The 12,261-nt window shown below is 41.7% G+C and overlaps 1 protein-coding gene across 1 annotated transcript; it reads right to left on the bottom strand.

Moving 5' to 3' along the window:
• Window positions 1-216: 216 nt before the first annotated feature.
• sik1 (salt-inducible kinase 1) lies at window positions 217-11,411 on the bottom strand. The gene is made up of 14 exons (XM_086052143.1): window positions 11,141-11,411; window positions 10,100-10,296; window positions 9,891-10,007; window positions 7,743-7,806; window positions 6,818-6,979; window positions 6,094-6,218; window positions 5,890-6,013; window positions 5,567-5,787; window positions 5,181-5,330; window positions 4,994-5,104; window positions 4,685-4,910; window positions 3,451-3,708; window positions 3,124-3,313; window positions 217-2,184 (listed from the first exon to the last, which is right to left on the bottom strand). Exons 2-14 carry the CDS (start codon window positions 10,253-10,255, stop codon window positions 1,701-1,703), a joined length of 2,388 nt encoding a protein of 795 aa, XP_085908269.1. The 5' UTR covers window positions 10,256-10,296; window positions 11,141-11,411; the 3' UTR covers window positions 217-1,700.
• Window positions 11,412-12,261: the final 850 nt, after the last annotated feature.

The following is a 12,261-nucleotide window of genomic DNA, read 5'->3' on the forward strand; positions in this document are numbered from 1 at the left end:
TGTCATGATGACTAAATGATTGTAATGAGGACACCAAAGACACTTCATAGTGTGGTACAAGACAAAAAAAATGGATGAACGAGATTATCGTTCGCCTCTGGCTGCCCTGTATTGTAGTCGACTAAAGATGTGTTGGGGCTAAAAGTGTAATCAAATGATCCACACAGCCAATATACTACATGGCTGTGTCAATGAGAAATAAATTCCAACCACAGGCAATTTAGGAAGTGAACTTTATTCAAATAAATAGCACATAAATAAACACATCGTTCCTCATTCTCATACACACAAGCACACACAGTCAGTCAAGTAACAAATCAGGAAAACAAACAAGCATGAAATACTTATCATCCAAAATTGTTATCAAAAAGGGTCATGTTGCATCAAAAGTTTTAGTGTTTCAGTCGCTAGGGACCATTCTTTTTGCACAACAAATACAACTTGAACCCATTTCAGCAATAGGAAATATGTGCAATCTTGCTTTTGCTTACACAGCAAGGTCAAAAAGGAGCTCTAACATTGCACGTTTGTTCATATAAAGGCACACGTGTTAGTAGTGAGTGCAAAACAACCCGCAGAATCAACACTACAATGTTTTCCCAACATGGAAGTGGAAATAACAAATTATTCATGAAGAAGATATTAGGGTTTTTTTTTCTTCTTTTTTTTTAAAGTATGATTGACTTGCTTCTACACGTTGTTGCTGGGTACAGTATGCAGTATATTGCTAGACTGTGAGTACCAGCCGAAGCTTTTACAACAAGCAGCATTAGGATTTGGTGACCGCCCAAGTTTACTTCAGATTGGCTGAGCAACATGCTACATGTGGACAACTCAGTAGTGTGTCTAGCACTGATTCTAGTTGGCTCTTTGGTAGCAAAAAAAACAAAAAAAAAAAACTTTTGAAGTACTCGGTTACATAACTCGTACCTGTGCATTTGCAACCATCTTCCTATTAAGCTATTGCACTGTTCCCGCAGTTTCGGGATGGCCTGAAATTGCCTTGCTGAGATGTCAGAATCTTTTTCTGAATGTTCTCAATTCCTGCTTCCATCTCAGTGGAGCATTGAGCAGAATAGCCTCCTATGTTGGTCTTCCTCCATTTTGCCGCAGTGGCATTTTAGTATTGCTAACTTCTCCTCAGTGAAAAATGAACGAAAATATGTAGCTGGAGTGTGACCGAGGTTTGATTGGGCTCTTCCATAGCAATGGACCTTGCTTTGTATACCTAAGTCCACATGGTGTATTGCTGAGGCTGAGGGGATTGCCTTACTGGATCCAAGGTACCTATAGTTGTGCTTGTCTCGCTCAAAAAAAAGACCGTTTTCCTTCGCAGTCTTTTGAGGTAAAAAAAAAAAAAAAATGACAACAACAAATTCAGCATTGCACAGCTTAGACATAAAAAAATAATAATAATCACAGTTTCATCCAACATATTCATTGTATGTTAATTGGAGAGTGTCTGGAGAGAAAAAATGTGAAAAAAGTGGGAAGCGTATCATAAGGAAGTGAAATGTTTTGGTCCTCGCTCCAGTCATATGCCTGATGGTGTCTTCCTGTTTTCGTACGGCATGGAAACAGTCTGTTATTGCTTCTCGTGTCACCTTGTGCACAGTTTGGTTATTGCTCTTTTAGCTTATATGATAACAAAAGCGCACGCACTTAGCTTGCTTCAATGTTACTTTTCGCGTCAAGTCTTTCTACTTGACCATTACGCAGCTGCTCAGCGGGGTCTGACCCGTCAGAACCAGCTCCTGCATGTCGGGCTCGGCTCCGGTCAGCGAGCTTGCGGCCCAGGTGGCGGGTTTGCTGGCGAAGTGTGCTGCGCCCGGCTGTTGCTGCAGGCCCGTGTGCCGGTGGTGGTGGGCGTGCGGGCTTATGTGCAGACGGGCCTCCAGGAGGTAAGCAGCGGAGGTCACGGGAGACAAAGAGGTGGAGGTGGTCTCCAGGCCGTGCTGCCAGAAACCGTGAGGCAGGCCCAGTGGCTGAGGAGGCGGCATGGGGTGCTGAGGCTTGTTCTGAAGGAGGGATGGCACCTCGAATAAAGGAGACGAGGCGAATAACGAAGTAGGCGGAGGGGAGGGCGACTGCTGCTGGGACAGAAAACGCAAAGGATTCTGGCCGGGTCCTGGCGGAACATTCTGGACCTGAGCTTGGTGCGACTGGTGCTGGATTTGGAGCATCCTAATAGAAATAAAGGAAAGAAAAAAAGAAAGTTTGAGTTTTTGATCTGATGACATTGAACAGTATTGCTGTGGAACAAGGTTATCAGAGTTAACAAAACTAACTGAATAACTAAGACTAAAATTGAAAAAAAAAAAAAAAACGTTTTTGCTAACAAATTAAAATGAGAGAGGGCATTTAAAAAAACGATAACTGAAATAAAATTTTACATTCATAAAACAAAATAAGACTAACTGTAATTATAGCGAAAATGTACTTTGATTTTCTTCATTCATTTTATTTTGAATGTACTTATTTCGGTATGACTGTTTGGCCAAAGAAAAGACGGATGGTCGAGCAGGTTTTTGAGACCACCTATGAGGAAATGTGATGACCAAAGATTAGACAATGGAACTTCTCAGTCTCAGTCCTGGCTGCTCAGTATACAAAAGTGACAATAAATCAACAATAACAATCAAAGAAGAATGCGTTTTTAGTCTGTATGTGAAGAGACTCGCATCCCAAGCACAGGAAGTTATCTCCTTATGTTCTATCGGTTTCTCATTTTATGGTTCACATCTGTTAGCTTGTCATATGATGGTAAACATGTTAAAATTGACATACATATAATCCACCCTACTTTTCCATACATTTCTTTCTCTCGTCGGCAAAGCAAAGTTATTCATACACTGTTACTTAAAACATTGCCTGTACAGTTCATAACGGTTGAGGGCAAGAGATTATTTACATTTACATTTCAGGATTTAACATAGTTCATTTTTTTTACGTGACTGTAGTTATTTTTTTTACAGTAAACCTTCTAACGGTAACATTTGTTTAAACACATTTAGAATGTGTTTAAAAAAGGTTTTAATAGGTTTAACTTTTTACTGATTGCAGGTGGGTCTGGAAAATGTCATTTTAAATCTGACTGCAAGAGACTTTTTTTCAATGACTCACCGTTGCTGGTGCAGCACCTCCTCCAGCATGCTGCGGTGCTCGGAGAGGGCGGGGCCCAGGGAGCCACGGCTGCCCCGGTTGGAGGACGGGGGCGACGGCACCGGCCTCGTCAGGCCCTTGATCTTGTTCAATCCCAGGAGCCCTTTGGTGCGAGTGTTTTTCCTCAGCTGCTGCCGGAAAGCTTTGAGGCCTGGAGAGAGGCATGGGAATGTGTTACACAATACCATCTTGTGATCCGACAAGGTTCAGGCATGAGATAGCAGCGGAAATCAGGTTCGGAGAAGAGGGGGAAAAAAATGACCCCGTTTGAATGTTCTGTTTTGGTACCTTGTGTCAGGGAGGTGTCAGAGGCCCTGCGACCCTCCTGGAAGCTGGCCGCAGGAAGGCTCCCCTGGATCTGGGGCATGAGGTGGGAGGTGAGGGCCAGGGGGGTGCCAGCAGGCAGGAGGCCCGACTCTTTAGCACCGCAGGCAGGAGGTGTTGACATGTCGCCACCCATGGGAGCCTGAAGAGTGGCGGTGGGACTGGAGGACGACTTGAGGCAGCTGTCAGAAGAGGCGCCGTCGGAGGGACTCACAACAATACCTGAGAAGAAAAAGGAGAATTTTGTCAGAAAGGATGACAATATTGCTTGTGAGTCAAAATGGCAAAGAAATAAATGCTGGAAAACTGGATGGCTAGTGGATATTTAAACAGTGAACTCAGTCTGCATATATTCTTCAACTGCACTGTTTCTATCTTCAGTCCTGTTTGACAGTACAGTGCTGTCACTTTGACTTTTTAAAGCTGTCACTTTGACTTTTTAAGTCAATGTTAATGCAATCCACTTCTGTCCGTATCCATCATTGCGTACGAATGCAGTTGCGGAGTCAAAATGCCAAAGGAAAAAAAACTTTGGAGCCGAAGGGCTGGTTAAAAATATCAGTCCTACAAATATGTCCCCACAGGGCTGCAATGAATGCTGCAGAATGACATTAGAGCACTCTGACTAGATATTGTGGTGATTAAGATGTTTCAGCAATACCATGACATCACTGCCTTTTTTGTCCATGAGTTAGCTTTAGAGCCTTATTTAACTCTTGAAATGTGGCATGAAATATTGAGCATTTCTTGCATAAGGTTTTGAGTCTGCTTGGACAACAGATTATTATTTACATTTTTAATTTTAATAAATATTTATTATCTTCATATTTTTATTTTATTCAGATGTTTGATTATTTTGTTGTTAGTTAAATCATCTTATTTTTTCAATTATTCTTGTTTATTTAAAAAAAATGTATTTTATATCATAATAGTTCATTTGATCAGTTTATTATTCATATTCTCATGTAATTAAATGTATACAATTTTGTTTATTTGTTAAATATATAGTGTACCAACTATCATATATCGATTATTACTTCCATTTTTATGTATTTCATTTAAATGAAAATGTATTATTCATTTATATTTAATCACAATAATTACAATAAAAATAAACAATTATCATTATTATTTTTTAAATTATTTTTTTTCCCTAGCCTGATAAGGCAGAAAAGGCATAATGAAGTGGACTACTTACAAGGAGGGTTGCACTGGTGAAACCGTGCAGACACCTCGGCCAGAGTGTGCCGACGTGAGGTGGTGGAGGGGGGCAGCAGCGGACCCACGCTTTGCGCCGCCTCCTCTTCCTCCAGGTCGCGGGGCCGCACCTCCTCGCTGATGCTCGTCTCCAGCAGGCTGTTGGGCGAAATGGAGCGGTTCCACAGCAGCCTGTTCAAGCTGGCCTCCACAGGGAAGACCACGCGCTGGAGAGGATAAGCTCACTTTAGAAATGCGTTCAAGTTGATGATGATGATCATGTTTGGTGCCCTCTTTTTACTATATTTACCTGGAACAATCCACCTTGATCGCACTCCATCTCAGAATAGATCGTAGGAACATTTTTGGTTGGAATGGGAAATGCCGCCGTTCTGAAGTTGTCTGCTTTCATGATGACTTGCTGCAAATCGGAGAATCTTCTTAAGCGACTTGAATGAGATCCGGTTGTTTCTTGACAGAGCAGGAGGAGAACTAACCTCCGCTCCGGTGGTGTCGGAGATGCTCCTCTGCCTTTGGTTCCAGCTTCCGCACTGACGGCTCAGCTGTTGGTTGCGATGCTCTTTGACCCTCTCCAGAAGCAGGTAGTAGATGGCCGAAAAGTGATTGTAGCTGCTGCTCTGCAAAGACTTCAGACAGAACAGTAAAAGTTAGCTTCTTCCAAACACCATGATCAACTCTAAACTGAAAACCACTGTCCACTGTGTAGATGAGAGTATAAGTGACGGAAATACATTTATTTATTCTTTGTTTTTCCTTTACTTGTTTTATTTTATGAGTCCAGTCTTCAGATGCAGAGATATTTTGATCTATGTTGTGCAATGACCTAATTCGAATGCTGCCCAAGGTAGTTTAAATTGCTCACTTCGATGGTCCTCTGGCGGTCGATCCCCAGGGTGTTCATGATCCCCAGCACAGGTTCACTATAGTCCCCGAGGTTGGAGTTGTAATCTGTCAGGGAGTGGCTCAGGGTCTGGTGGGCCGCCGTGGGGTCCGCCAGCATCCAGCGGTGCTGCTTGATCTGGGCCACGCTGATCCTCTTTGCCGGGTCCACTACCAGCATCTTGCGGATGAGGTTTTCACAGTCTGGAGGAATTGTTTGGGAACAATGTGAGTATTTTTTTTTTTCAAACAAATGACCAAGAACTGATTAGTACTCATTTCACTGTGGTGGTAATTAAAAGCTACCTTGGGACATGAAGAAGGGAATTCTGAAGCGTCCCTCCGTGACTCTTTGCTTGAGTGCAGGCAGGCTGGGACCGTCGAAGGGAAGGGAGCCACACACCAGCACGTACAGCACCACACCGAGGCTCTGCGAGGGAGAAATATACATTAACCAAGATCATGACAAAATGTATTTGGATTTGTTTCATTTTTAAAAGAATAACTTACCCAAATGTCCAGTTGAGGGCCTTCATACTCTTTACCCTCAAAGACTTCAGGGGCCGCGTACGGGGGGCTGCCACACCATGTCGACAGGGGCTCCCCAGCATTGTAGAAGTTACCGAATCCAAAGTCTACACACACAAGAAAAAGATGCATTATTTGATTGTAATTGCTGCACTCTGCATTCCAATAAAACCACCAGGGAGCCCTGTAGTAGCTGAATGTGTATCCAAACTAAAAATGGAATATATGAAATTAAAATAGAAATTCAGATGTATTAACTGGATTTATTTCCTCTGCATTCCAAGTCTCATTTGAACAAGTATAGACGCCACAAAAGTACATTTTAATCAGGTAATGAATCAATCAGGAGTTGTCTTGTTTCTGTCTGAGTCTTAATTCTTCAAACGTATCAAGAAATCCTGCCAATTGTATCCTTCCAGCTGTGTGGGAACAATTTAATGGTAACAGTTTCGAGAATAATACCCCCTTTTGTTCCAAGGGCACTGAACCAGGGTTCAGCTTGTTTGTGGACCACATTACATCACTCGGCTGTGACTAGAACTACATGTTCTTTTGCGTGCTGATGTAACTGTGGTCAGCGTACATAGCGTTATCACGCTTAATTAGTGCCGAGACATTGCAGCAATTAGACGTTCTTGTCACGGGATGCTGAGCATGAAGTTATTTGCAATGATATATAGAGGACAATGAGTCATAGAGGACATACCGGCCAGTTTGATGTTCATGTTGGCGTCCAGCAGCAGGTTCTCGGTTTTGAGGTCACGGTGGACGATGTGGTGCCGGTGGCAGTAGTCCACTGCCGTAAGAATCTGCCAAAATTTCTTCCGCGCTTCCGTTTCGCTCATGCGGCCGTTTGAGGTCAGATGATCTGGAAGTAGGACAAAGATGTTTTTTTTAAAGTAAGTAAGGATTCCGTGTTATCGAAATTCCCTGATGTCATGTAAACATGCCCCATCATGGCCATGAGCAGGCAGCATAGCGTCACTGTCCTGTGAAAAGCACGTATGTCCAATTTTTTATTTTTTTTTCCCCACGTTAATGCAATGTCTGTAACGCGGAAACACCATTCACATAAAAATAAGAAAGATGAAAAAAAAATGGAAAAAAGTATTTTTCACAGGATAGCGACAATAGGGTACTCTCAGCATCATATTTTTCTCTTCATCATAGTTAAGAAGGTACATTTTAGAACAAATGTTTTCCTGCCCCAAGTTAAATTTTGCTCTTTGATTACTTTGATGAGTTATTGAAATGCTTATGATTCGAATGAGTCATTGACGGCGCCAAGAAATCCCACCAATTGGTTATAATACTTCACGAATGTAGACCATGAAATACGTTTCACAAAACAATTACATTCCAATAACAGTATAGGATCAGCTCCAATAGAACTTTTAATGTATTTACAATAATGTTGAAAATGCCACAAAAAAAAACTGAATGTGATGCAGGTTCATTGCAGAAAAAAACATGGATGCGTGAATGGATGAAAAAGTAAAACAATTTTAATGCCTCTCTCACACCGAGCATGCAGTAAGGAATGAAACTACTTGGCTAACTCTACGGCAAGTTGAGTTACAGTGGAAACTTCTCACTATAAACTTTCAGAGAAAAATTATTCAAGAACTCACCAAACATCTCCCCGTTCTTTGCATATTCTGTCACGATGTACAGCATGTCTTTGGTCTCCATGACCTAGAGAGAGAGAGAGAGAGAGAGAGAGAGAGAGAGAGAGAGAGAGGAATATTGAATGAAACCCACTATGAATGGAACGAAGTGGGAAAATTGATATAGTGAAAAAAATTCTCAAGCATTCTTTAGAGTGAACTAAAGACGACTGCGGTGTTGTCTTTCGTATCGTTTGATTTCTACGAATCATTTGATGTGGTTTCAGAGAGCCGCTCACATGGCCCAGTAATGTGTCCGCAAGCCATCGGACAACGCAGGCTGGAAAGACGCCCTTTCGGCTCTTTCCAGCTTCTAACAAAAAGGTATTATTTATCCAAAGAGCTCTCAGGGAAGGGCCCCATCAGCTGAGGGTGATAGCTGTATCACAAATGGTACTTTCAACAGATTAGAAAAATCGCCAGAAAACTTGGTGCTGGACATTAAATTCCGATTCTTCTTTCAGTGAGAGAGAGCAGCACTTGTGAAGGTGTCGCTGATGTCACAGCACCAGAGCACGTCAAGGGCCTTCGGGCATGACGGGATCAGAGACAACGCGTGTGGTGCAAGGTCAAAGGGAGAACGAGTCGACAGTAAAGTGCGCCTCGGCAGGAAAATAACACGATGCGCGTGTACTGTGTCAAGACTGACTGGACCCGATGAGGAATGCTGACTCATCGTCCGCATTCTGAATGACGCCAGGAAACAAGATTTTCCCCTGAGACCGAGTGAATTACGCCTGAAACCAATGAGGGTTACAGCTGCGCAGTTTATGTAATTGTTAGAATTGCCTCCAACAAGGGGAACGTCTGTCTGTTAGCAGGATTATGACAAAATTACCAGGATTACTGTCACGCAATATGAAAGAAGTCCCTTTGACAGAGCTGAAATGCAGAATATTAATTTTTAGCAATAACGGTCGATGAAAGGTTATTAAAAGCATCAAAAAAAGGCTAAAGCTGTTTATTTTACAATAAAAATATTACAATAAAAATGTCATATTTAAACTAGATTAAAAGTGTCATTTTTGAGAAACAACGTATCCTTGTACGATAATGACTTTTTATTACGCTATTAATTCACTAGAATAAAAGTAAAACAATGTCAAACAGGTGTAATGTTTAGTGAACAAAGTACTAAACAAGTATTTTGGGGATAAAATTGTAGTCTTATGAGAAAAGTTGTATTGTTAGAAGAATGAAGTCAGCAAGACTTGTGGTTATTGTACAATTACAGAGCTTCTCTGGCATTTTTGTAACCCTTTGGGGCGTTAGTAACTTGTTATTTGCAAGTAACAACAGAGACAAAAAAAAAAAAGTCAGAAGGAAAAAGCCAGAGCAACTTGATAATATTTCTGCTTGAACACTTTTCTTCCCCTCAAAGGACTTCCAACAAGTTTTTGAAAATGTTTTGTTGGTGTTGTCATTACATTTCTTTATTGAATTGATCACAGAAATCACAATGCTGTAGTTGTGAGCATTTTGGCATCCATTTTGATGCCGCAATGCACGTGAACTTGTCATATTACCAAAAACTGCCCAAATATGATTCCCTAAGCCAACAAAGGACTACAAAATAACAAAAACAACTAATCACAGTCTGCCAAATGATTAAAAATCAAGGTACTGTTGATCTTCTTATAACTGGAATTTCTATTAATAATCCCCCAAATTAGGTAGCCAAAACACAGCAGACTGGGACAAAAGGCAGAAAGGAAAACAAAGACGTTTGTTTACATGCTGGTGTGTTGCATTTCGCTGCCACGTGTCACGCAAAGCCAGTTGAGAGGATTCTCTCTACTTTAATTCCTCAATTTAATTAGCGAGGGAAGGCCTTCACGTGACGCGCAGACACATTGCACTTAGTTGCAGAGGACACTAACTGGACTTAACGCTAAGCTCTGTCAACCAATGTGACCCTCCCATTCGTACAAGCATTATATGACAACAACAACAAAAAAATTGAGGCATGCATTGTTCCATTAGTATGTTGCTACCATTTGGCCGGTGAACATGAAGTCACTTCCTGCACTTCTGAGACTTTCTCGTAAGGTGGAAAATAAATACTGTCAAACAGTAACATTACACCCACAAATGATGCAGCTGTTAACAGACCTGATAGAGTTTGATGATGTGAGGATGGTTGAGCAGCTTCATAATCTGCACTTCCCTGTAGATTTTCTCCAAATTGGACGGGTTCAGTCGGGTCTTGTCAATAATCTTTATGGCCACCTTAGCAAATCATTAATATTTAATTAGGATTTGCCAAATAAAACAGAAGAGGGTATATGCAAATGCATGCCAAAGAAGAATATTCTGCCAACCTGGGTTTTTGTGACTTTATGCTTTGCCAGTTTCACCACAGCAAAATTGCCTTTGCCCAGCGTGCGGATGATCTCGTAGAAGCCCACCTGCAGGGGCCTTCCCTGGGGCCCTGGGCTGGGCTGGACCCCCCGGCTGTTGTCTGACATGATCACCATGGTGCACCAATGCAGGCAGGGGACGGGATGAGGGTAGGGAGCTAAAATATGATAGTTCAGTGTTACCTGGATGTCAGTAAACGTTCTAACGTCATGCATTGTTCACTCACTGTATGGCTTAGCATCAACTTTTAAATGAGGACACGTGTTATAGAAAATGGATGACTGGAAACAGTAGACTTACAAGTTAGAAAACATAAATGGCGTATCGATTCCTTGATTCCACAGTGGGGATATTTTAACCCCCCGGGGGATACTTTAACACCCCCGACCCCCACCCCGCATACAAACACACAGCCCGTCAATACGTAAACACACTACATACATTACGTTTTTGAAGTAAACATACTAACTGTACATTGCTTTGCAGAAAGTTATTATGTTCTCCTCACAGCAATCATTTTGCCATGACAAAAGTACAAGTAGTAGTAGCAGACACAGGTATGATTTTGTTTTAATCCATTTAGTTTTAATAGAAAAAAATGCTGGCAGAGCCCTACAAACTTAATGAAAAATATGAGCATTTGTGGGCTTTTTAGAATAGTGCACACTAAGTGGCCAATGAGCCGCACATCCCTGCACTAAATACACAAAATTTCAATCAAATTTAAGATGTAAATGTTGTGATTATATTTCCCGGTTGTATTCTAATAAATGGACTGGTCAAATGATAATTTTTATGTACTTACAGAGATGCTAATTCAGCAAAACTAAGGGTGGCCCACAGAACTGCATAAACTGTCGTTAATATTGTGTTTAAAGAGATTGGAAATGAGTTAGCTTTGAGAAATGTTAGCATGACTCCATCACATGAAACCTATCGCGCATTAAAGACGCGTGAAAAATGAGAAGCAGTCATAATTAAAAGTCAAATATTAGTCTTACCTTACAAAGTGTACATAAATCTCCTCCGAGGGTTCTTCTCAAAAGAAGAAGTCAACAAAATGACATCACAGCTTCGCAGCGACGTTGGAAAAACCAAACGGGAGCAACTTCGCCTCCTCGCCTGTTTTGGGAGACTCGGCGTGGCACCGTGCTACCGCTGCGTGCTAGTGCTTTCCGCCGAAATGTGGCTGAGTGGCTCTGCCCGTACTCGCACTGGCGGGGGAACTCCTCCTCTCCGTACTCGGCCGCCTCCTCTTCCTCCACCCCCTCCGCCATGACAAATTGATATCCACCTCATTAACGTCACACTCGCGTCAGAGATCCAAGCCGAGTGCACTGCAAGGCCGGGCACGGGCGCAAGGAGCGGGTTGCCAGGCAACAACGCGGCTTGGGCTCCGGGTGACGTCGACGCTGATGGAGGGGTTGCTGGGAGATGAGCACAGTGACGTCAGTGGTGGGGACGTGTAACCCCGTGATATTTGAGCGAGAGAAAGAAAGAGAGAGAGTAGTGACGATCAGCAGTTCACTTTCGCTTTTAACATATGTATACATATTGTACTGTACTGTACAATAGAAATCGAAACATTGTATCTAATATTGTTGTTGTTACTATACTGTTTAAGCATCTCATTTCAGTATCTAATTCAATTATTGGTTGATTGATTTATTTAAAATAAACAGTTTGACATTAACATGTAACATTTTTCATTAATTTTATTTAATAATGAGCTGTTAATTAAATTAAATGATAAATCAAACAATGAATTCATAAATGTGAATAATAAGAATTGTATTATATTTTTCAAAGGGGAAGTCAACTCCAAAAATGTCTTCATAAGAACATGTTCTATGCAGGCCCACTACTTGAAACATGGCATTCTGATTAGTACTGCGTTTGAGGAATATGAGTAAAGCAGCAAAATCCACCCGTTTGTCCATCTCAGGGGCCAGCAATTTTGCCACATGCTGTGGACATCATAGTTGCTCAGGGTTCAGATAACGACCAATCACGGCTCCGCTTCAGAAAACTGGTGAGCCATTTAAATTTAGACTCTCGGTTTTTCAATAAAAGTCTAATACACACTAGTGGTGCAAGGTAGAGACATAAATTCAATACATGG

Source organism: Filicampus tigris, chromosome 14, assembly GCF_054856515.1.
Source record: "Filicampus tigris isolate MCC_2025a chromosome 14, RoL_Ftig_1.0, whole genome shotgun sequence".
In the NCBI taxonomy this organism is placed as follows: Eukaryota; Metazoa; Chordata; class Actinopteri; order Syngnathiformes; family Syngnathidae; genus Filicampus; species Filicampus tigris.